The following is a 26578-nucleotide window of genomic DNA, read 5'->3' on the forward strand; positions in this document are numbered from 1 at the left end:
CAGTCGAGATCAGCTTTTCTATTCAGGAAGAGCAGGCTGTCACCTGGGGCAGCAGAACAGCCAGGAGCTGCTTTTTGTTAGGGGAACAGCAGGATGTAAAGGAGGGCACTTACCAATTAACCCGAGGCAGCACATCCCCCAGAAGCAGCCCTGGATAGTGTAAAATGACCAGATAGAATAGAAACAGGGACATCCTGGACACAAGCATAAAGAAACTGAATAATCACCAGTGTGACCAAGGAAAAAACCAAACTCTGGAGGTCATCCCCTCAGTAACTAATTTCTCTGCTTCTTTTAACCCTCCTTCAAGCACCCTTTCTGCCCCTTTCCCTTTTTGCAATAGCAGAACCCTTACTTCCACACTCTTGCTAGCTATCCTTCCTCCTCTCCTTTTCCTGGAGGTTTCCATTGAGAGGAAGAAACACCTTAAAGATGGTGCAAAAAGACCATTTGCAAATGAAAGCAATTTGCCAGCACAGACTTCTTGTGCCAGAGTATCCTCCAGGCTTTTGGGAAGGCAAAGGAGGAGACCAAGAGCAGTTTCAAACGCGAACAGCACAGGACCCCACGCAGCAGGACAAGCTGTGTCAGTACCTCGGCAGCCGCGCTGTCTGCAGGGAGGGAATGGAGCCGGGAAGTTCCTCTGGCAGCTCGGCAGAGGGACCGTCCCGGTCACGGCGAGAGGCAGCCCCGGAGAGCGGGACAGGAGGGCTCCTGGGCAGAGGGAGCAGCACAGCTGGGACGGACTGACCGCAGGGCTGTGCCTGCCCCTCCCCACCGACCACAGGGGGAACCTCTGTAAGATCCCAGGTGAACCCCTCAGGAGCCCAGGTGAACATTGTCAGGATCCCAGGTGAACATTGTCAGGATCCCAGATGAACCCCTCAGGATCCCAGGTGAACATCCTCAGGATCCCTGATGAACCCCTCAGGATCCCAGGTGAACCTCTCAGGATCACAAGTAAACATCCTCAGGATCCCAACTGAACATCGTCAGGATCCCAGGTGAACCCCTCAGGATCCCAGATGAACCCCTCAGGATCCCAGATGAACCCCTCAGGATCCCAGGCACTCCTCTCACACTGTCACTCACCTGAGCCCTCTACCTGTACCTGCACTGCCCCTCAGACAGGTGTAGTGGAAGGTGTCAGCTGTAATAATGCTTTGGTAAAACCACAGTGTTGTTATTTGCTGCACTTTGCATAAATATCTTGCTGTTCTCCAGGATACTGTGAAACACTTGTACCATCACTCTCCTAACTTACTTTCACTGTACCAACCAGGCACGAGGCTCAGTTCAGTAACTGCAGAACATTTACACACAGCAATTGCTGAAAGCAATTCTGAACATGAAACAACAAAAAAAAAAATCTGTTAATTATTCTGTAATATTTGGTATAACAACCTCCATTTATTGCCTGTAAGTATGTTCATTGCAGTGACTCTGAAAAAGAAAACTAAGAGGACTGTACAGTATCAAAGGTAATTAACTTTTAAAAGATGATAGGTTTTAGGGTGTTTAAGGGCTTTTTGCAATGCTGGCTGAAATGTAACAATAGGAATGAACAGACTGCAGTTTCTGTTTGAATGTTTCTTGTTAGGAGTCTGTTTTTGTAGCAGAAAACAAATATTCTTCATCAACTCCACTGGCAGCTTTATCTCTCTGTAATACACAGGCAAGACATATTACACTGAAACAGCATCCAAAGGCCAATTCAAGGATAACACACACACCAGATGCTCAATTTTAGGGTTTATTTCATCTGCTAACATTCATTCTTGATCTAGACAAAACAATTTTGATGATTTTTAATTCAATTTTTCTTGTGGAAGAAAAGAAGAAAACATTTTAACACTTTTTGTAAGATGTCATAAATAAATATATAAAGCTTTAAGTGTTACTTGGCTCAAGTTAAAATTTGCCTTTTATTTTTTCTTGTTTTTAAGTTCCTGAAGTGGGGGAAAAAAGTGCAAACCATACATATTCAGCTCAATGGAATGACTCCAGCCACAATCACTTTCAGAGAAGCTGAATCTGTTTGATCTACAATATGGAGGATGGAAGGTAGGTGGGGAAAAGCTGTATTTTTTTACCCTCAGTCACACAACTCCTAGAAGAACTGAGTTCCTTGGTAGGTAAAGCACACAAAAAAGAGGAGAGGAAGAAAAAGAAAATCCTGCCTGCATTGCCCCTTCAGTGCAGATTGTGCAGCAGAGAGGAAAGAAGAGACAATATAAGCAAAGCCTCAGATGAAAAGAAATTACAATGGAAAATAAAATCAGATACCAATGGAGATGGAGAAAAATCCTGTGGCTATTGTGTGTTTGCCTGGCAGACTACACATATACACAGAGGAAGTTCACATTGAGAGAGGGTGGGGACTTTTGTCTCGTCCTTATGAAAAAAAAAAGATTAAAAGGGGCAATAAAAATAAGTTAAATCATATTCCAATATGTACAAAACAAATCATGCTCAGTAAACCATTTGAATATAAAATTATTCATTATAGTACAACTCTCTCAATCCAGTCTGCAGAACTGACACCTGGGGGAAAACGGGGAGGGGGAGTTGTGGGGCTTTGAGGAGACAGACTCATTTGCAAATCTTGTTTTTTTCAGCTTGCATGGCTAAGAATTACAGAGAAAACTGCCTGCAGCTGGGATGACACAGGCTTTAACACCCACGTGCTTCTCCGGGCTGCACTCACCTTGGCACAACTCCTGTGGCTGGGGCAAAACAGCCACGGAGAGCTGGGACTGTGTGCACAGGCATGAGCTCTGCTGCACCCTGGTTTACCTGAGCTGCTGCTCACTGACCTGTGCTATAAAGGCTTGGCTCTACTCCTGATCAGGCAGAGAATCCTGTGTTCACTTCTGCCTCTGGAACATGATCTGCTAAGATTAGTGAAAACAAGAACAAAAAGAGAACGCAGCCAGTCCTGTGATTTGAATCCAGCAGGTAGTGCCAGTTGTATTCCAAGCTATAGCCCTGGGAATACAACATTTAGCATAGTTTGGGTGGTGAATTCCTGTAGCATTACCCTTTTTTTGTGACGTTTGGAAAATTCTGTGGGACAGGAGGGGTTCTGAGTAACACCACCAGTAAGAAGCTAGAGATGCTTTAACCCCAGGATATGAATCTGAGCCAGGCCCTGTGCTGTAATGTTTACATGTTTAGTGCTGTAATCATTACCTCCTGTAGCTGTCCAGTGATCTCTATGAAGTGACTTGATGGGCTCAGAATTGAAAACTTCCTAATTGTCTGTACTGCCACTGTGGTGTCCTCCTGCCTTGCTCACACTCTCTGCAACTGCACTGCTCTTTCGTGCTCCAACAGGACAGTCTTGGGAGAGAGGATGCAAAACCTTGTTGGGATCTTCCTTATGCTGCTTCCATTGCCATCCTAGTTTTGTAAGTAAGGGACTATGGAGTGCAAAAACATCAACCTGTGAAGTCCTTCTCATTTATTCCAAAATATTGGGCATGAAGGGAGAAATTCAGACAAGCCAGAAATTCACACTGATCCTTTGATGAAGTACTTTTTTTACAATTTTGATAGTCTGGGTTGGCAACCTCACCAGTCAATCCTGCATTTTGTGACCCAGGCAGGGTACAAGATGGCACCTGACTGTCTGGAAAATTTTGGAGAAGGCAAACTCCTTCAAGAGAGCTAGCTGGGATGAGGCCAATCAGCAATAAAAACTTTTCTTCAGCAACAACAGCCACCAAGCAGTGAAGTTTACACCGTTTAGGTGACTAAAAGCAAAGAAGATCTTCTTAGCACTGCAGCATGTCTTGGCCTTTCCACCTGCTTAGAGCAGGAATGGAGTCTGCTCAGAAATCCCCACTCCCCATCCCCTTCTGTGGATGTACAGGGTCAGCACAGTGCAAGATGGCAGAGCCCAGGGGCCATCCATCATCTGTGCCCTGAGAGCTGCCTGCCCAAACTGCTCGCTCACACTAACACTGCTCACTGCATAAACCCTCAGAAACATCTCACACAGCCCCAGCTTCCGTGGAGGCTTTCCAGGGGGTATCCCTGTGGGATGGATAAGCATCCAACTAAGTAAAATCTGAATTCAGGGGGAACTGCCTCACCAACTCCCCAAGAGACAGGTGGCAATCGTGCACCTGCCCTCAGCACTCCAGTGCTCACCTGGTCTGACCTGGGTCATGATGCATTGACAACCCCTGAAGAAACACTTCCTGTAGTGAAGATGATCTTGATGTGTCCGTAAGTCACGGGAAAAACATTTTGGAAGAAAGGGGCAGATATTGAACAAGAATGTACTATCTGGCCACTACTTCTGCTGGAGTGCCTTAAAGCTGTTGGTCTCCATTAATTTTAAAACTACACACACATTTTCCATGTTATTGTAGCATCAAATTATCAATCCTAAAAATAAAAGAAATAGTACCACTTCAAACTGTGGTACATATAAACCACAAAAACTACATTCACATTATGTTAAAAAAGTTCCCTTGAACCCACTAAAGGAGGAAGATAGTGCCAGGTACATCCTGCAACCCGTGCTCTGGCACACAGCACTTAGAATAAATTAATTCATGGCCTACAGCCATGACTGGATCAGCACAACAGCCAGGGTGAGGGATGGCTTTTGGGCCATTCTCTTCCTTTCCATTATTTAGGATCTGTTTCAAAATGCCCTATATTTTTCATACTTTGGAGTACCTTCTTAGAGTCTATAAATTTGTTATTCCCAATGTACAGGTGGAGAAACTGAGGCATGTGTTGGGTGCAGGATTTAAATCTAGAAAGTTCTGCCTCAGTGCTCAAGTGAGGTTAGCCCTCCTTTTGTGGGTTGAAGTAAAACTGTTAACAAGACAGTTTTCAATATAGTTTCATTTCTTTTGCTTGTTACTGCAATATATTACAAAGAAAATGTTGGAACAAGGTCTTCTACTGACATGCTTTTAAGGTCAGAGGCTGCCTCTGATTCAGACAACCCTGCAGACAGATCCATTAACATCCAGCTGGTTACTCAGAGCCTGTAACACAGAAACAGCTCAGGCCTAATCACGACACAGTCCCGACAGTGCCACGTGGACAGGGACGAGTTGCAGTAACCACTTGTGCATTATGGATCCGTCACACAGGACACACAGCGAAACGCCTCTGGGCAAAGCTGCAAACTGTGCACATGAACAGTTGCTTTTTATATCTCGTGTATTGGTTTTGTGGGTAAACAGCCTGCAAAACTGCATTTTTAAAATACAAATGTTTTCTTTAGTTACAGTGACACATAAAAGCGCTGGGAAGTAGCAGACATAGCTTCTCCCAGCCTTGGAATCAAGAGATGAGCAAATGGAGTTGTAATACCTTCTGCCCCCAAGCCAACCACCAAATACTACTTCATTTTGCTTCCCAATTTTCACCTAGGAGGAAACAGGGGCCATTTTGTGGCAGAAGTACTGACACAACCTTAAAGACATCGACACCACCAGCACATTCTGGTACCAGCTGAAGGCGTGAGTAACAACGTCCCACTGTGCCTGCAGACAGGAGAGCATGTGCTTGAGCACTTGGCAGCAGCAGGATGCAGACCTGACCAAAATCCATCTGAAATCAATAGGAAAGACATCCTTTGACTTTGGTAGACTTTGGCTCAGGGCTTAACAGGGCTGTAATTGAGCCCAAAGTGCTGTTTGTATTTTCTGTTCTCAAGTTTTCAGTCGTCTTTACTCTTCTGGAGAAGAACATCTCCAAAAGTAAGGTGTATCCCCCAGGGTGTGCACAGAAGAACAAAGCCCCTCTTTTGCAAAATTCAGTCTGAATTTGAAACTGTTGGAAACAATGTACAGAGGCAGAGAGAGAATTAAAATACAAACCAAGCAGCACATCAGTGGATTTGTGTGATGGGAAAGGGATGCTGTAAAAATGACATGGTAAATTTGAATGCATCAGCTCTCTGCCTCTCCTCCAGTGATTTCAATGCCATATTTGATTTGCAGTTAACACGGCCTTTGAAAATCAAATCATATTCCATTTGGTTCAGAGTTTGCCCTAAACGATAGCTGGTTCAGGTCTTACAGGCTGAGCAATAACGGGGTGAGACATGAACCAGGCAAAAACTACATTTCCATGCTTTCAGCCAAAGAGAGAAGTGCTTGCAACAGCAAAAAAATAAGCCATACTTTAATTTGGTGAGTGGGAAGAGGAATTAGAGAAGTCATTGTTGTTCTATGACTCAAAAGTCAGTAAGCAGAACCTGGTTAGACTGTCCCCACACTGGAGGATTAAACCTACATGAGCCTCTAAAAAACAGCATTGAAAGAGAAAGAGTTCTGCTTTGAGAGTGGTCTGAGACTAAAAAAACATTATCCATGATTCTCCTTTCCAGTTTTATGAACACAGCTTGTTCATTTAAAGTAAGAGCTGCAGAACAGGCACCCTGCCAAAAGACAATGTGCACCGTGTCATAATTAATTCAGACCTATAGTCAGAAATTTTCACAGCTCTGGAAGAGAGCTCCATCCTGTTCCCACTTAAATCAGTTCTACTGACTTCACTGGAAGCAAGCTGATGCCCATTATCTCTTGATAAAAGCAAGTAAAAATAACTGTAAAAATACAGATAGGGTACATCTGTATGCTTATTCTGGGTCAGTATTTCACATAGCAACAAACAACAAAATCACACCCCCGTCATGTTCCCATTAATGACTGATCATTTGCAGGGTCTTCCTGGAACCTTGTTGTGCAGATTTATGAGGGAGTGTTTAAATTCATCTTCCTTTTCCTCAGTATGTAGGATAGGGTTTCCATGTGCTGTTAACACATAATACTGATGACGGCATGAGCAGCACTGGTGTAGGGTGACAGGATGGTATGTGAGTGCATGTTTGAGCCCATGTGGAATTTCGTTGGCTTTTATCTTGTTTTGGGACCTGTCTGGGAAACAAATCTGGGAGCTCTGTGCATGAATTCTCTATTATTTTTGGGATGAAGTTGCATATGTACATGTGATACCAGTGCAATGTATCAAAACCACTGTGCTAAGTACATATCCCAGGCCATAGTCAATTTGCTTTAATGTTTCTCATCCTCTAGCTATTTTTCTTCTTCTTTTGTTTTTATGGTGCTCTACGTTCTGGCAGTGGCTGCCAGCTGACACACTGTGACTGCCCGTGTGCTCAGATCAGCCTGACAGGAGAGCACATCCTCAACTCAGTCACCATTATCAGTTACAAACAACACAATTCCTATCCCGCCTCCCACACAGAAGAAAACCTCAGTTCCCTTGTTTTTTAATTATGTGTCTTTATATCATTATGCTCAGGGAATAAATAGATTTTTAAAAATCCTACTTCTGCCATTTGTGTTTGAATTGTGAGGATAAGAAACATTCTTCTGTATTTGGCCTTACAAGTGGGTAACTGCATTTGTGCATTTTTTACCTCTGCATTAGAATGTTGACCCTTTTTTTTATTTTTATGTATTTATTGTTTTTTTTTAAGAATCTCATCGGTCTTGTAAGAAACAGTAAAAAGACCCTATGCTTAAGGAAGCAATCTATCTTCTGTTTTACAGACTTGCTTTTAAATAAAATATTTTTTTGTTGTTTTTGCAATTTTACTTCCATGATCTCTTATATGGAAACCCTAGAATATCATTAATATAAAAGTCTGCCTAGGCTACCACTTCTCTATAATATGGCTCATGTAGTCCTCAGTGGGCAAACGTCCTTGCTCTTCGGTCTCTTCCTTGGGAAGTGCTTCATTGGACCGGTGAAGAAGCCTCTCTTCCCGATTCTTTATCCTCTGCTCCATCCTCTCCAGCTGCCGTTTGTACTGGTAGCGCTGTTGGAAGAGGTCCTTTGCATAGTCATAGAGCTGCATGTCCAAGTCATTGAGCTCTTCGATCCTGCGGATGGTGTCATTGTCCACCTCCACCCCCCCTGCCCTGGTGCTGTTGTACTGCATAAAGGGCCGGATGAATTTCAGGTTAAAAGTTCTCTCAAACAGGTACTGAGTCTTTCTCTGGAACTCTGTCAGGCCGAAGAAGGCCATGTCTTTGAGGTTTTTTTTTGCGCTCTCCAGCAGGATCTGTGCTCGCTTGTTCTCTGGGATGAAGGACATGTTGTAGCAGCCCACCAAGCTCAAGTCAGCCAACATCCTCACTTGGCGGTTGTTGGCCAAGTTATAGGGGCAATCCATGAACTCCTGCAGTGTGCAGCCCGACCAGTCTGTGCCTTCATAGCATGATGGCAGCTCTTCAGGAGTTGGTGTCCTGCCATCACACATGTGCAAGGAGGTCTTCCAAGTGGCTCCTCGTTGGACGTGACGCCATTCGCTGAGGTAACGAGATACAGGGTCTCTCAGCAGCGTGATGTAGTAAAATTTTCTACAAGAGGAAGAGAAAATAGAATAAATATTCTGCTAGTAATAAGAAAGATGCTTGGCAAGCAGAAATCTGGTGCGGACAGCAAAAAAAGTTGAGTAAATCAAAATCACAACATCCTTTCCACCGTATTCTTGGATTATTTTTGTTCAATATCTCATGCAAAGGAGTTTGTGCAACATTAGACCCATGTTTCCATCTCTCACAGTCCCACATTTTAGCCTTGCCAAGTAATAACACTTTCACCAAGCCAACATCCACTTCCAGCAGCAGACTGCAATGTCAGAACAAATCATCAGGAGTGAACCAATCTACCACCTTCAGAGAACAACTGTGACTCCAGGGACTGCCTGGCCTTTCACACCAACCACCATGTGCCCTCTGCATCAGCCAGGACTTGCTCCACAGTACAGCCCAGCAGCCCATCTGTTTATGAGCTGGGCCTATCACTTTCACTTCATGCAGATGCTGACCAGGACACCTACTGCTTGATTGATCTGCTGCCGAGCTGGAATCTGGGAGTCTGCAGTGAGTAGCAGGATAACACCACAGGAAAATAAGTGAAAAACAATGGGAAATCAGGAATGCAATATGCTTTGCAGAAAGAGAAGGCTAAGCTGATAATGAGCAATAGCAGCAATAATTTATTCCCATTTCAGCCAACCTGATATCAAATCAAACAAACTTTAGATACACTTTTGACACATGAGACTAAAAAGAAAGAAAAAGTAAGACAATCAGGAAGAACACACATAGTGACATGGGGCATTCTTGCTGTTCCAAGTATAATGAAGTCCCCAACAATACAAACTGTCCCTAGATCTGAAAACATGACAGTTGTACAGAGACCCTCCAGCTTCAGCCCACCTGGAGCCTGGATAAAGTTCTGGGATTGATAGTGGTGGCAGTCTGCAACAGCCCTCTCCAGACATAGGGAAATGGGTCTTTTCTTCTCTAATTACCAGTAGCTCGGGACTAAGGAGTCTCTGTGCATTTCTAGAATGAGGAAATACCTCTACTTGCTAAGGCTGGCAGGGAATTAAACCCACATGCGGGTGCAGGGGGCTGTGTGACACCTTGCTTTGGCAGGTAATGCACACATGCCACTGGAAATGTTTCATATAGGGGTGGTGGAGGATCTACCTCACCATCAGAAGTGCATCTTTGGAATGCTGCTCTGGCTCGCTGCCCTGCCAGCATGGCTTGGGAACACCCCATGTGATGGCCATTGCGAGGCCACTGCACAGTTTCTTGAGGTAAAGAAAAAGTAAAAATATCCTGCTTTTGGCTAGTTTTAAACCACCCATGTTTTCCTAGCACGTTCAGTATTATTCTTCCTAATAGTAGCCTAAATTACTGCAATAAGAGCAATTTAATTTAAAAAAAAATACATCGAAGTCATTGCCCAGGAAGTCTGATATTAATGAATGCTTGCTTTCCCAATTTACTACTAACTTGCAGAAGGGTTGTTCCAAAGCAGTCAATTCTGGTCTTTCCAACAATGGCAATGGATGTCCATTCTGGCTCCAATTCCTCTCCTCCTCCTGCCTTCAGAACCAGGGCTGGTAAAAGCATTTGCTATTTTTGGAAACTTTTCCATCTCTCTTCATAGTAAAAGTATCAGGCTGTCTAGTAATACTGCCCAGTACTGTCTGTGTACAGGGAGAGGGGAGAAAGAAGGGGAGCAGAGTACAAAAGAGAAACACTTTCCTTAAATCTACCTCTTTTTCATTCCTTTGCCTTGCAGCCTGTAACGATTCCACTACCCTGACTTTGAGGCAGCTGTGATTTATACAGTCTGAGCTAAGAAACCTCTAACAGATGGGGATAAAATATGACAGTGGAAGGAAAAGGAAGGCAGTGATGAACACCAGATGTTCAAGTGACAGACATTGATGCTAAACACTACCAGCAGTTTTTGACTTGGGAACTGCAGTGGACTTTTTATTTACACCAATGTAATCCAAAGGTTGCATTTATCCCTGAGCAGGTTGAAGCCCATCATTATTTCGTGGCTTACAGAAGCAACTACAAGGTTCACCTAAGATTAGGGACTCATTTGTGAGGTATCCAAAGACACAGGAGGAGCTGATTCCTGTCCAAACCTGCTGTCTGCACAAGTATGGATAGGGAAAAAAGGAAGAATTAGCATCTGCATTTGGTAGACAGGGGAACCACAAACATTAATAAACCAAATATACAATAATAAATATATTATTATAAATTATAAATGTAATAAATTCAAATGGGTGTTTGCGGCAGAGCTGGCACAAAACTGATTCCTGTAAGCCTGAGTCCAGCTTATGTTCTCTCTGTCTCTGTTTAAATTTTAGAGGTCAATTAGTAAATCAGGTTAATAAATATAATGCAAAGCTTCAGGAGTCCACTGAAACAGAGACAGCTTGAACAGGACATGGATTGAAGAAAGCTTAAGGAGCAAGTATTTCTTTCTTCACACCTGCACTGTAAGAGTTCCTACCTTAGTTGAGGCGATACACTAGTAAATATTTTACCATGAGTTATCTCTCTCAAAGATTCATCTCAGAAAACACAGGAAAATAGGTTACATTTTTTGAAATTTTACTGAACTCTTTCCAGCTCTGTCACACAGAAAGCGCTTGAAGGAAGGAGCTTGCCTCCTAACACAGAAATCAAATTTATCTTTGGAAGCTGGAATACAGGCAGTGGAACCAGGCCCCTGAAGGTACTTCAGGAAGCTGCCCCAGTAGGGTATAAATAAAAATAAAAAACCTCAACAAACAAACCCAAACAGAGACTTCAAAGCAAAAGAATAGTTTAAACTGCGTAAGTTGACACCCACCATGGACATACTGAAAGTTTCACTCCCAAACTTGTATTTAGCTTTCTGGAAGGATCTTAGTTTCTGAGGTACAGATTCCCTCAGGTCTCAGGCAAGTGAACAGCTCATCTTCAGGAAGACTGGGACCTCAGGAGCCAGAGATGTGCCACTTAGATGTTAGATGGATGACCATGCACTCAGGGCGCTTAAGAGGCTGAAGTTTCCATTCCCAAAGTGCAATACTTGAGGATTGCTTTTAAGTTTAGAGAAAAGGTAGGTAACTCTAAAGCATCATCTCTTAGCAGTGTCATTAGAACTGTGAGAAGGTCAGGGGAACTCTGTGCCAGCGTGGCTGAGAACATGGGCAGTGCCACTTGTCAGCAGGGGCTTGAAATTCATGAGGAAGCACACGCCAGTTTGGCCATGCAATGCCAAGTCTCACTGGCCTTTCTGGACTGAACAAGCCTGAGCAAGAAAAATGGACATTCAGGTTAGTTAGATACTTTTGTTTTTCCTCCCACATGAAGTGGGGCAGAACCTCATGAATGCTCTTGCAGGTTCCCTTATATATCCCATGGGGTTGTGATCCCCAAGAGGACAAAGACAAGCAGAAGATGAAGTCACACCTCTGCTTTTTCTTGCATCACCATTCCTGGCAGCCCCAACGAGAAAATCCACCTGAAGCTCCCTGAGGCACTTGCAGAGTTGCAACCTGGACCTGCACGCAAGCAGCACAGTTTTGTACAAGGAAAGAATTTCTAGTGTATCTATTAAATAGAATAGAATTAAAGAATGTTTTTGATAAACAACCCTGTATTAGAATTGAAGTTTCAGGAAGAACAAAATCCAATATGAGAAAGGAAGGGCAATCCTGTGGTTGTAGCGCACAAATGAATTCAGGAAACCTCAGTTTAAGTGCCCCTTCTGTCAAAATTAGCCTGTGTGTCCCAGACAAATCTCTCTCTCTGCCCCTGTTTCCCATGTGCAAAGGGCTCACAATGTTTCCTTTGTCTGTTTTGGAAATTCAAACCATAACATCTTTTGGAGCAGGAGCCGTCTCCTTCCATGATTATGCAAAGCCCCCGTTTCAGCACGGATCGAGGTCAGAGGACAATAGTTAACTGAAGGCATATTTTCATGACACAGGCGTCAGAGGCACTGCTGCCCCACAGGATTCCCATCCGGATTTCTCCTTCCCACTCTCACAGAGCAGCACAAAGCAGCCTTAGTATTGCCAGCAGAGGTATTTTGCAGGGCCATGCTGCAAAAGTAGCCAGTGAGCAGCCCTGGGTTAAAAATAACCCTTTCTTTTGTGCCTGAAGCCCCCTTTTAGTAATATTCTGTCTTAGTTCCTGTAAGCAGGTTCCTCAGCTAATGAAGGGAAAATGCAACCCTCCTTCCTCTAAAAAACCAATTCCTTCTCTTCTGCTAACAACCAGTCAACATAATTCTGATAAAGTGACAGATTCTAAATATGATGCTATTATCTCTCTTCATTTCCATGCTTTCCTACACTCTGATACACTTTTCTTACTTCTCACTGCTGGTCTCTAAAATCTGCCAAGAACTGTTTATTTGACTGTGTAATCCCCTATTCTTTGCTATGCTTAAATGCTTCCCTCCCACACAGCCAAAATATCTCATTTTTTTTTATTTCTACAGGTTCTTCACTGAGCTTTCAAGCATCCCTCACAGGAAAAGCAAAATCTGTAACAAGTCCTTCTTGACTACTGTGATGGCCTTCCACCAGATAAAGAAAAAATATGGATACCCACTTCCAACCATAAATGCTTCATCTGCCTGCCAGGAGGGGGAAGGGTAAGGAAGCTGCATGGGTCAGCTTCAACCAAGTAATCCCAAATTCTCAAAGCAACATGCCCCCCGGCTATAATTTTTCTCCTGATAAAGAATTTTAAAAAAATGTTAAAAAGTCTTTCTCTATCCTTGCTGAATTAACTGAACAGGGTGTCCGCCAGCTTGCAGGAGTGAGAAATACTGTTTTGTTTAAAAGGTAGCACCAAATTTGTGGCTGATTTAAGGCATTCTTGTAAGCCAAGCCCATGTATTACACACTCCTCAAATCATTCGAGACGGTCCTTATTCCATTCCTACTGGCTCACTGTAAATAGTTTATCACTGAAACAACCAGGGATTTTGCCTCCCACCAGTGAAATTCAGATGTGCACCTGCCCTGCCCTCAGGGACTGAGGGAGGAAGAACCAGAGCACTCAGCATCCCCTCTGCGACCACCTAAACCCTCACCTGACAGAGACACTGAAGGAGACTGCCAGGTAAGGGTTATCTCCACTGAAAACAGACAGTGTATCCTTAAGGAACAGGTCCAGCAAGGACTTACAGGTAAGTCAGGTGTCTCTAATGACAGACGAGCTGAGAATGTGGCAGATGAAAGGTTACTAAGAATTTATATTCTCATTATAAAGTCATACTAAATGTTACCTACAAATAACAGATGTATGAAAAACTGTTTTCCCGTTCTGCACAGAGAATAACCTTCTGTGACAGTGGGGAAACTCTGGGATGCAGAACCTCCTCCAGTCAATCCCATCACCTGGTTCAGTAAAAGCTGCTTCCTGGCTTATTCACCAGCAGTGCATCAAAGCCATTCTTACCATTTTTAAAGCCCAACCTTGGGAAGACTCCACATAATTCCCTTTTTCCTCTACAGTCAGATTTCTTGCATAACAAACACATTCTCAGTTAGGGATTGGAATTTAATATATGTACAATGATTACTTCCTTTGGTAGCAAATAGCCCTAATTTTCCTGAGTCTGTTTCCTCTCATCTGGTGTTCATTTACACTCTTCCTGTATTTCACACACAATAAACTCTTCAGTCCTTTAAAACTCATAGAAACAGAAAGAAAACCCCAAACAAACAAATAAACAAAATAAACACATCTTTTCTGTCCCCTGCATTTAAAATAATGGTTGCAACACAGAGCCCCCAAAGCCAAGAAACTGAATAGCAAACCTGATCCTCCAGCTCTCAGCCTGGGTAAACAGCTACACCAACGATCTCCTTTGCCAGAAAAGGAGAAGGGTGTCAGTGCTTCCCTTGGGGGCTGGGTTTGTTCTGTGTTTGTTTTGCCTGATGGTTTCTGCATTTGGGACTTGGTTGTACTAAAAGATAGGATGTCTGGAAAGGTAACAACCAACCCTTACATGAGCTCTGCTCACCCTCCAGATCCTCACTCAGGGACTCGTCCCAGGGTCTGATTTCACCATGGGCCATTCCTGGGGCAGTGGTGCCAGGGCTGTGCTGTTGACAGCCCACTGAGAGCCACCCCAAACAACCCTCAGGCTGCTCCAGGAGGCAGAGGCAGAGGAGAAGAGCCACGCCTCTCTTTCCCCCCATCTGTTTCATGAAATGTGGAGGATTTTGAACACTCTGAAATCCTGATGAGGCAGCTTTTCATCATCCCATGACAGTCACACTGCAAGTGCCAGCCCAGGCCATGGAGCTCCTCTGTGTGTATCTGTGTGCACCAAATGCCACATCTGTGTGCAAGGGCACTAGGAACCATAACAGAGGCTGACAGTGAAAGAAGAGACAAAACAGCAAACAGTAACTCAGGTATTTCACAAGAGGAACACCCACCCCCCCATCCACTCAAAACCGTTTTAAACAAAAGCTCCCTTTTGGTGTTCACAAGCCACGCATGGGCTGAGTCACGGCTTAAAAACACCAGAGAGAGTCCAACAAAACTGCAAGGGCCTTCTCCAGCCTGGTGGTGAAGAGACCTGCAGATGTGAAACCAAGGAAGAGGTCAATCTATGTGCTTGATCCAGTCACCCCACAGCAATGCAGCTTTGATTTTGGAATCCGTAGGAGCCGTAACGCTGTGTGTCTGCACACACGGCGGCTGCAGCGCAGCGTGAGGTGTCTCTGTTTAAAGCTGACCTACAAAGAAAGGCAGGTCTGCAAAGCAATAGTTAGGATAGTATTGCATCTATACTCCTGTTACATAGAAATTCCTTTTGAATTATACAGGCAAAGGCAGCAGAGCTGGAGTGGAGACACAAAGGATGTAAGCCAGCCACAAGGGCAGATGGGTGGAACGTGGTTTGTCAGAAGGCTGGGAGGGGACACGGAGCCTTGGTGCCCACCTTGGGAGCGGTAGTATGGTCCAGGTTATTCCACACCGATTGGATACATATGGTAATACCAGGGAAGGTTTCATGCCTGGAATCAAATGCATCAAGATAGGTATGGCTCATTCCCTTGAAACCATCAGAAATGGACACTTTCAGGACCACCATTTCCATGAATGAAACAAGGGTGCACTTTTATCTCAGATGCCAATGTTCATCCTACACTGTTACACAAACTCAGCCCCGGTTCAGACTTGTTAGCAATGTACTAATAGGCTTTTACCCAGGAAACAAGTGTGGTCCTATCACCCTCGTGTCTCATGCCTCTTTTATATCCAATTAACAGAACAGAAACAGACTGTGAGTTTTAACAGCATCTCTGCTTTTCATAAAAATTGCGCTGCTGTGCAAGCACAAGAATTTCCTGTTGAACTGTCTCTTTGCAAACAAGTTAATCTAAAAAAAGATACATGGCATGCTCTGAACCTTAGGAGTGAACCGCCAGTTCATTTTTCAAAATGACAGATGTGATGAAAATTGGCCAAAGGCTTGGAAAAAAAAAGTGGGGGTCAGGGTGAGGGGAGCAGATGGGGGCGGAGAGGAAGGCATTCCAAAGCCCTCTGGAGCCTTGGACTCCTCTAGGACCCATTAAAAGCTTATGTTACTTGCACCATTTATAAACAAGCGCTTTCTTTTGCCATCATAACCTTCCTCATATCAAGAGCTTAGGAAGTGTTGACTGCTGTCCTCTGCTGAAGCAAGGCACCAAAAATGATGGCAAGTTACAAATCAAATGCCTTTGATTTATTACCTGTCCCAAGTTCAGGAGGTTTGTTGTGATTCCTAAGTGACCTCAGTAAACTGCCTAATCGATAGCACATCGGAATGCCGACAGACGGCAGTGGAAAGTTTCGGTGCCAGAAGGATTACATCAGTGCTGGCAGAGGACACATGGCAGAAAGGTGGACTGCAACTCCTGCCTGTTCTTTGCATTCTTTTGCTTTTACTACTGCCCTTGCTGTCATCAAGGTAGGAAATTTCAGAAGGAAAAACACGGCTTTCTTTCTCCAAAAGAAAAATTTTCACTCACTTCACGTATTGGTTCTATCACAGAGACTGCCACTTGTATTGATTTTGGCATTACACAAAATACAGATTTCAGTAACACATTACACCCATATTTACTCTAAAATATTTGCTAGAGGGATACTGTATCCCTTTTTTTTTTTTTTAGTAGTTTCTCCCTGTATGTGGCCACATTAGAACCAAGCAAGAAACAAATCAACCCCTCAAGAGTAATGAGACATTTGCAACGAGACACTGAACTTTTCATCCCTGTGTTAGAGTGTCCCACTGGACATGTAGCGTAGGATATCAGTTTTCACCCCAGCACTAGGTAAGTGGAAAGCATTTGGGATCTCATTCCAGCTGCACTGTAAGTGCTGTCCCCTAATACATTAGCAGTGCAGGCTGCCATGGCACAGAGCCTTCCCCCATGGCACTGGGACTGAGCTGCACTGGTTCTGCACAGAAATCTGCACAGCTTCATGAGTCTCTGCCCTGGGGAGAGAGAGACTGCCAGGCATTTAGCCTCCCCAGGTGTCAAGATGGATGCAATTAATAAAACAAGTGAATATTTAAACTAATAAAACAGGATTTCTGCATCTGATCCCTGCACACTTCAGGATGCACAAGAAAGAATGATCAGCACATTGCCACATGGAAAAAAAAGAAAACCAGAAGCAAGTTGACAAAGTGCAAAGACAAAGCAGAAGTAACTATGCAATATGTAAAGATATTTATTTGAAACAACTGTAAATAAAACAGATAGGCTGGAATTTGCATTTTCTTTTGAACTGTAAGTCAGCTTCTCTTGCCAATCATAGAAGCTCCACTAGCTGTGAGATTCAAAAAAGATTCAAGGAAAATGTAACAGCATGATGGACAGGAAATATGGCTCCTTGAAGAAGATTAAATTATAAAGAAACCATACAGGAAGATTAAGGAAGCAAGAATAGTCAGAGGAGCAGATATTGATCGCTTATGCAGGACAATTGAATTTTTCAGCAAAGGGAGGCAATATTTGTGTCAGACAGCTGCAGCTGCAACACTGCATCCCTGAGTTGCTGAGTGATCAATCTTGTTCCAATCAAAAACTGATGGATGGCTACTTTTATTGATCTGAGTGGGAAGACTCTGGAAATAGAATCGAGATACGCAGAATTTTTAAACTGGATTGACATATCCTGGACATACAATGGACTAACATTATAACTTTCAGCCAGCCAGTGAACATCAAGAAACAAGACATTCCAAAGAAGAAAAACACGGACAGCAGCTCGACCCATTCCTGGAAACAGGTACAGTGCAAGGACTGGTTTCCAAAGAGCTCTGCAAGCCACATGGGGCTGTCAGCAAAAGGGAACAAACAACTACAGCCCAGCAAAGCCATCAGTGTGAGCTCCACGCTGCCACACACACCACGGCATCAGGCAGGGGACTGGCCCTAACTCCATTTTCCTGGTTCCTTCTTAAAATCAGAGCCAGAAGAGGTTCCCACACTGCTGCTTTTCTTGTGAATAGTCATATTAATGGCTTACAAAGAATACCCAAACTCTCTCTCCTCAATGAACTGACTCTCCCTTGCTCAGGAATAGCAGATGCTGTCAAGCAGCAAAAGATAATCCTCACGAAAGCAGAGCTACTAATCAGTCACTTTTACATTTAAGATCACTTGGAGTTGCCACTGCCTTATACTGTTTTCCTAATTAATTGCACTGGAATGCACTTAAGCAAGACCCAGATCAAAGAATCATCTGCAGAGATTGAAATAAATCCTGTCTGTGTTGCTAATGCCTTGGAAATGGATGACTTTCTAAGCCTTCAAAATCCTGAGTACCATGATTTAAAACTCCAGATACCGTGAGATGCTTTCAAAGGAACAGATTTAAGGATGAAAAGGAAAAATCTCCCTTCATTTGACTGTAAGACAATTAAACAAAGGCAGTTGGTTCAACTAATTTATTATGAAGTTTGTGTGTCTAAAGTTCCTTATTCTTCACTTTTCTATCACTAGAAATCACAGTTCAGGAGTGTCAATTTTCAGTACAGCAGAATTGTATCATCTTTACAGATTTTTTTAATTTGCTTTTATGAAGGGTTGAAATCTTTTCAAAATAATGATAAATAAAAATGACTGGGGCTGAATGTGTTACCAGTTGGTGCAATAAATCACTGTCTCCTCCTGTATAAGTCTCTCTTTCACGGTCTAGAATATCATCAAAATGCTTTGATTGATTTACAATTTAGTAATCCAGCCATCATCATCCATAATTCTACAATAAACCACGCCACTTAATGTAGCTGTTACAGATGTTCAGAAGTTCACTCCCTGCCTTTCAGGAGGAGATATTGACACAGCAGCTGCAGACACCAGGATTAGCTGGGGAAGAAAAATTTGTTTTCAGCACAGGAAAACATCCCATTTTCCTCTAACAGTGCTCTGTCTTTAAAGCTGAAAGACACGCTGCTAACCTTGATACATCCAGGTTCAATTATTAAACACCAAATATCTGTACGCACGTGCACACCCCCCTGCCAGCTGGCAGGAGTAACAAGATGCGTGGCTTCTGTCTAAAACACATAATTTCCTGGGAAATCAAGGCATTACTAAAAGCTGTATGCAACAATTCCATCAAAGGGTATGCAGTGAACAGCAATGGATGTGAGGCCATCACGAACTCCACTGTGTCCCGGGTCAGCCCTAAGGAGGGAAGTGCTGGGAGTTCGCTCTTAAAACCACCACCGGAGCTGAGCTGGGCTGAGCATGGGGCTGCAGCCCAATGAAGAGGGGGCTGCTCATTATGCAGTCTCTGTAACCAATACCAGCCCTTCCCCACAGAACAAGCAGAGGCTTCGTGGGCATCGTTGTTCATTTTTTTCCACAAATTATTGATCTGAAAACAGTAGGTTAATTTTCGGTTTCGACTTCTTTTGCTTGAGCCTGAAAACAACCCAGCATGAGCTGCCCTGCAATTAACACTTTTGTTAAAACTGTTTCCTAAAGAGAAGGAGAATGTGCAACATGCACAGTATGAGGGGTGGGTATTTTATTCCAAACAACAAGAGTACTCCCTGCCAGCCTCAGCAGCCACTGCTCATTTAAAGCAGACATACAGACACGTCCAACAGGAATTGTCAAAGTGATGGTCTAGCTCACAGAAACAATTTCTCTCCTAAGTGAATCACTGTGCTGAGGAAGCTAACAAAGACTGCAAAATTCATTAGCTGAGCAGTGCTGGAAAGGGCTGCTCCAAATCCATCACTGCTCTGTCCTGGCCAGCCAGCATCCTGTCTCTGGGAGTGACCTGTCCCAGGCACTGCCGAGAGAGGTGCAAAGCTATTTCTAATTACAGGAATCCTCCTGTTTCCTCTCAGCAGCACTTGCAGGAAGCACAAATCAGACTTGTGGTTTGGGGCTTCGGAGGGACATTTGAGTCTTCAAAACTTCAACAGCTGCAGGATTACTCTGCTGGGTGATTCCTCAGACTTGCACACTGTGAGCCTTGAGAGAGTTCTGAAACATCCAGTGGGTATTTCAGAGGGACAGCTCCCCTGCACTGGGAAGAAGGGATATCATGTCCTCCCAAATCTTCGGTTCTTCTGCCTCCAAGGGTGGTTAATGGGGTTCCTTGCCCTGTGCTTAGCAGGAATACCTATGACATCAGAAAAGCAGCAATGTGTTGAATGTGATTTTGAAAAGCTGCTTTTTGATTAATAAATCCTTGAAAGGCTTTCAATACAGGCCAACGTTATTCCCTCGCCTTCTGTGGGAAGGACTCCTGAGGTGTCCCAGCTGGCCAAAAGGTAGCCAAGCTCTTCTGCAGCTAATTAATAAGTCTAATTATAACAATAAATATAATATAATAAATAATAAAATAATAAATAATAAAATAAATAGAATAATAATAATTATTATTATTATTATAAGTCTAATTATGTGCTTAAAAGCGTGAGTTGCCATTCCATAAAGCGCTGCTTTCAACTTAGAAAATCTTTCTGCATCTCTCCAAAGGAAGTACACAGCAGGACTATTCCTGCTTATGTTGCAGCCTGGGAATCCCTCGACATGCCAGAGCAGAGGGAATCCCCGGCTGTGCCCAGCCTCAGCCCGGCCCCGCTCCCACTAGATGGCACCTGCCTGCTATGGAATGGCTCTGGCAGGGAGGGACCGCTCCTTACGCCAACACTTTCCTTCCCTTCTCATGGGATTTGTCTTGTCTTACATAGTAAGGCCACAAGTGCAATCTCATTTAATTGCCGGGAATTGGTAATTGTGTCTGTGTCCCTCTCCACAGCGGCGCTGGAGGCGGCAATGCCCGTGTGCCACTCCACAGCCTGGCCGAAGTCACCCAGCTGGGTACCACCACCAAGGACGAGTGGGCACAAGCGCCTCCTCCCAGGGCAATTCCCTACTCACGCAGCTTTCCTCCCAAAGGGACTGACAGCAGTTGCCCCGGGGTATTTACATTTCCAATTCAACAGCTATCCCCTGCTCCCACACTGCCCGCTGGCCGGGGGTGATGTGGCACACATAACCACAGCACTGGGGTTTGTGGTGGGGCATTACAGCTCTTTATCCACACAGCCTTTTGCTTAAGTCTCTGCCTCAGGCTTGACTACAAAACACCACCTCTGAAAAATTTACACAGGCGTTTTCTCCTTCCTTAGCTTAGGTTACATGGAAGAGTTTTGCTGGCATAGCTGTACTGTGAGAAATAAATAATAAAAGAATAGCGCCAGCCAAACAGCAATGCCAACAAAAAAGGCTGTGGGTAGCTATATATGTGGTTGTGGGTATGGTTTATCCTGTACAGGGAAAGGGGTTAAGTTATGGAGCAGAGGAACCTTGCTAGTGTAAGTTCTCTCCCAAAAGGGGTTTATCAGCACTACTGAAATAACCACAGTTTGAATGCAGGCATGTGCTTGGTCTCTGTCAAAACAATTATCACAGAGAAAAAGTTTCTTGTGTTTCTTGGTGAATTTTGGAATAAGAATGTGGCAATCCCCATCCCTAGAGCGTGCTGTGCTAAGTCTCTGCCCACTGGGACCTGCTGGGCTGGGGCTGTTGGCTCTTTCACATATGCTGGCAACTGCTGAGCTTCGAGAGGCTTTCAGGCACCACCAACCTGGGAGGGATGAGAGCTGGTGATCCGGTCATATGAGGCTCCATATCTCACAGCCCTGAATTATTCACTCCCCTGCCTGTTTCCTCACATAAGAATTTATCTTTTCTTTGTATATTTTGCCAGTGGGAGCTGGAGCGTGGCAGAGCCATTGCAATCCATTTCTTTGAATACTCTGTGGGATCTCAGCTTGGTGTGTTGCATTTTTTCATCCCAAAGAGAGGGTGGGTACAAAAGCAAGAGATGTGGAAAGCTTTTAGCATCAGAGAACTGCCAGCACTGCTTCCTTTGTCTGCTCCATTGAACCTGAGGACATTTTTTATTATCAATTAGCTGAAATACAAAAATGCTACACCTCTCAGTCACCTGCAGGACACAGGTACTGGGGTTCAAATTCCCCTTACTGGTCTTTCTGAGAAGCTGGGCTGATGCTTGTGGTGCATCCTGTTATTCCAGTCAGCCTGGAGACAAGTGCCAGAGCTGACACAAAAGGTATGTATCAGAGACAGAGAAAACCAAAGGTAAATTCCTCCCACTCCATGCTTGGGCTCGGTGTACCTGTTACTACATGTGTATCCTTATGCCAGACACAGTGAAGGCAGAACAGCTGTAGAGAGGGATAGAAAGGGGATTGATAATACAGAAAATTAACAGTGAAAAAGTCAGTACAGTAAAGATTCTCAGTGTTCACTCTGGGAAGACAAGGTGTTCCTTCTGGAGAATTCCCTGAAGGGAGGAACAGTGGCAATAGATTTCAAAATGAACAAGAAATAAAAAAAAAATAAAAAATTCCAATCACATACTCTGTATCTCTATATTTAAAAACTAAAAAGACTACCAGATGCAATTACATTCATGATTAAAAGATCTAACAGAAGCATATTTAAATTCATTAACTTAGTCCACACTTTCCTACCTCAGGAGACCAGCTGCTCCTGGAATACAGGGCAGCAAAATATAAACTACATCTTGCTTGTATTTGATCAAAACCTTTTCAGAGTTCCAATGATCTGGCTGTTAACATTTCTTAGGTGATAATTAGGCTCTTGGGGGAGGAAAACATTGTTTGGGAGAGGAAACGCACTGAGGAAACATAAGTAATGGAGCCTTCTGCCTTCCTGAGGAGTCAGTTATTTCACTGTATAAAAAAGGCAGGCAAGGGCAAAATGAGACCATTTTCAAACAGAGTCTCATTTTGCCTGGGTATAGCAGCAATCAGCAGATGCTCACCTCTGTGCAAACTGTTTACTTTAGGTTTTTCTCATTTCTCGCAACATATGTTTTAACCAAGAGATTTCAGCCCTTGTGCACTGCAGCTCACGAGCACGGCTCTCCTCTGGAAGACAGACACTGCGTGGGTTTTCCATCACTGATTGACACATGTTTGGTAGCAGGCACCAGCTGGGGCTGAGCAGGTACTTCTCCCAATTTCTGTCTTCCTAAGCAGGGTCCCTGGGCCACCTTGGCCTCCTGGTCTCTCTGCTTAGGGGACCCTGTCATCCAGGACCTCTGGATGAGGCCTCAGGGCATGTTCAGAGGTGCTGTGAAGAGACAGAACCTCCCTGTGGGATGAAGCCCATTATCAGGGACAATGCATAGTGATATACTCTGTCTGTCCCAGGAGGACACTAAATTAACAGCAGAGGCACTGATTTATTTCTATTACTGCCATGGGACCTATCTCCCCCCTGATGGGACAGGAAGAGACTTAATTAAAGATCACTGGGAATTTCTGTTTATCATTGTGTCCATCAGGTATCTGTCCTTCTCCGTGTGCTGTGCCTGGTTCTGGTCTCCTCCACCCTGCACAACAAAGCTCACTTCCTCTGGATAATGACCTTCCTTCTCAAGAGATCTTTTAATAATTCTGACAGTTGGAGTCTCTCCTATCCTTCCTGCACAGTTCCCTGTAATCAAGCACAAGAAACATCAAAGGACAGAATTGCTCTTTCAGACAGACAGCTACACCTGTGTCTGAACTGCTGGGCAGACATTTTCAGGACCCAATTCAGGATTTTCCTCTTGTGAGTTAGTTATTATCCATGGCAGAGAGTTCTGAAGTATGGAAGCATCTGCTCTCCCTCCTCTGGGAAGCAGGGAGTGCCTCTGGGAGGTTGCACCATTCCTGAAGAGCTGTAATTCAACTTGAAACCAGCTGATTGAGAGTCCAGCCTTTGGTGCCACGTGAAGGTCAGTTCCTCACTGTCTGCAATGTGCCTGAAGTGCCCAGCATCTTCCCACAGGGCCAAGGCAGCCCTGATGGTTGCACAGGAGCAGGAACAGTTTCCTGCTGTCTGTGTCTCTTTGTTCCAATGAAGTCAGTGGAGATGTGGCTGCACCGTCAGTGCGATGTCTCACTCAACTTCAGTCCTCCTTTTTCACTGCAGCACTGGAGAGATCTCTTCCATTTTGCTTTAAAAGACAATATAAGGCAGCTGACATGCCTTGACAAAAGTCTGAAACCCTAAAATAATTTCAGGTATCAAAATCCCAGCTTCAGAATGTTCCCTGCCTGAGCGCTAGTCTGGGAATTCCTCACAGTTGAGGGTATGGAGGGGAGAGCTCCTGAGAAAGACACTGCCACGACTCACCACCATCCCTCTGGTGAACAAGGACACTGGGACAGGATTTGTCAAAAAAACTGTAACTGTAACCAAAAGCAAGAAGAAAATAAAAGAAAAATAGGGAATTGCAAACACTCAAAATCAACTTTAAATCCTAAAACTGTTTCTAGTAATTCAATTCCAGACATGTGATTCTGGACATGTTTCTATCTCATAATCAGATTTAAACACAGTCTCACATCCTCATTCTGATGAGTAGGAACTACATTTTTTCTTGTTATATGTGGGAACATGCATCATACACGTTGTATTGTGTTTCAAATGCATAAGAAGATTCCCCCTATTGCCATATTTTTGGGACAATCCTTCATATTGCTCCAAAAGTCAAAAAAGTAAATGTTTAAGTCCATGAGATCACTTTCCTGAGCGGGACACGGAATTCAACCAGAGCTGAAGTTACTTACAGCAAAACTCACACATATTTCATGCAGTACCTGTGTGGTGCATGTAACCTTGAAAATAGTGGGATTACACTTTGTGAGGAATTTATGTGAAATCGTGACTGTTTTCTTCTCTTTCTAGTGTACACAGTCTCAGAGAAAGTCGAGATTATTTGCATACAAGAGCAAAATGGCCATTATTACACACAAAACTTTATGGATGAGACTTCTGATGGCACTTACTGAACCTGGGTGTTTAAGTCCCACATACAGACATGTGTCTCGTTCTCATCGTTGAGGAGCCTCTGAAGGCTGCTGTGAGTCTTAAGATTGGGAACTGAAGATGGTGGATGGTAGATTTATGAATCACATTCCACTTTTTTAACTCAAAGAAGCTTCAGTACCTTTTATTACCCGTTCCCTTCATGAGAACGTTACCAGTTATCCTTGAAGACTGATAGCTCCATCTGTGCTTTTATTCATCCCCAGTGAATACATGGATTTTCTTTAACCACAGACTTTCATCTGTCTGAGCCTTTAGGAGTAGCAAAATATGCTGGGAGAAAAACTCAGAATGATCCAGATGACGGGGTAGGGAAGACAAGGAAGGAAGACAAGAAAAGGCGAGCTTGAGATGAGTTGTGATTACATTTGTTAAGTTTAAATTTGATTAAATTTGTTAGATTAAATTTGCAAAATTACTTAGAGTATTGAACAGATCAGCCTTGAGTTCATCATCAGGTCAATCTGGTTATAAAACAAAGGGTTTCCCTTTTGAAGAGGTGAAACAAAAAGTATTAGACATTTTCTCTTTTAAAAACGGTTTGTGCAGGAGAGGATGTTCTGGCTGCAAATGACACGACTGGTTCTCTTTTGGGTGAATATTTGGGGTGAGGTTAGCTGAATATGTTATCATCCAAAAGCTTTATCTTCAGAACTGTATTTACCATAATCTGAGCTTTCCTTTTTCTTTCTGTGGATAATGTTTTCACAGGTCTTAAAAACTTCACTGATTCCAAAGTGAGAAACTCTGATGATGACTTTTTCAAATGATTACTGTTAATACAGGTGAGCTACAAAGACCTCTGGCTTCATTGCAGGCTGAAAGCTGAACACCTCAGAGTTTGATTGTCACTTTTAATTGACTGAGAATCAGTAACTCTGACAGAAAACTGCCAGTGTTTTTCTGGGCACCAGTGCTGACCTCTCCATTCCTTCCTGTGCTTGGCCTCTTGCACTCAGCTCAAGCTGCTCCAGCCACTGTTGGTTTGCTGAAATCTTTCTGCCTGACTCTTACATCACAGCTACTACATAGTTCTGCCAAACTTTCATTCCATAAGGGCACAATCCAAAGCTCATTGAACTCAAAGGAAAGATTTGCACTGGCTCCTAGAGGTTTTGGAACATATTTCACCTGTCTCCTGCCAAATGCCATCCTTGAAGGCAAAGCAAACGCTGTGTATCCCTTAGGAAAGAGAAAAACGTGATGAAAAATGTGGGGAGAAGGCTGAGGAGACACAGGGAGGGCCAGACTGCTGAGGGTATGTGGGGTTGCAGACATGCTTTTGGAAGGAGGGATGCCCCTGGGGGACTGTGGCCCATGGAGGACTCATGCCAGGGCAGGACTCTCCTGAGGGAATGCAGCCTGCTGGTGATCCATGTGAGGCAGCAGCAGTGACAAGAGCAGAGCAGAAGACAAAACCAGTAAAAACTGTGGGACGGGGACAGACAGAAACAATTGTACCATTACATATGACAACAATCACACTTGATCCTGCCATTTGTGCCCAAACCCTAATTTAGAAGAATAATCTCTAGGTAAATTAGGAACTTGTATCTCCATTGTTTCAATGCTGGGCCTTTCCCAGAGAGGGACAACCAGGACCCCAGTGGTGCTATCACCTTCCTGCAAAAAGAACAGATATGTTTAACTGAGAACATGTGGACCCTTCCCAATCTACGTTCAAAGAAATCTTTTGAAAATCACTTGGAGCTACTTTGCTTTCTGTGCCCTCACCAGTTCCCTTAGTCTACATCTACACCATCGGATCCAGGAACTCTTATCTAGGTGGGATAACCAGCTTGTCCAGAGGCCCAGAAGTACCCCAGCCACCCC

The 26578-nt window shown here is 43.8% G+C and overlaps 1 protein-coding gene across 1 annotated transcript in view; it reads right to left on the minus strand.

The window, feature by feature from the left end:
* Nucleotides 1-1739: 1739 nt before the first annotated feature.
* HS6ST1 (heparan sulfate 6-O-sulfotransferase 1) overlaps nucleotides 1740-26578 on the minus strand; it is a 186884-nt gene continuing 162045 nt past the window's right edge. The window contains exon 2 of the mRNA XM_027661837.1: nucleotides 1740-8363. Within this exon, the coding sequence (XP_027517638.1) occupies nucleotides 7655-8363 (709 nt within the window). The 3' untranslated portion in view covers nucleotides 1740-7654. The remainder of the gene's footprint in view (nucleotides 8364-26578) is intronic.

Source organism: Corapipo altera, unplaced genomic scaffold (assembly GCF_003945725.1).
Source record: "Corapipo altera isolate COAL_440 unplaced genomic scaffold, ASM394572v1 175, whole genome shotgun sequence".
NCBI classification, from domain to species: domain Eukaryota; kingdom Metazoa; phylum Chordata; class Aves; order Passeriformes; family Pipridae; genus Corapipo; species Corapipo altera.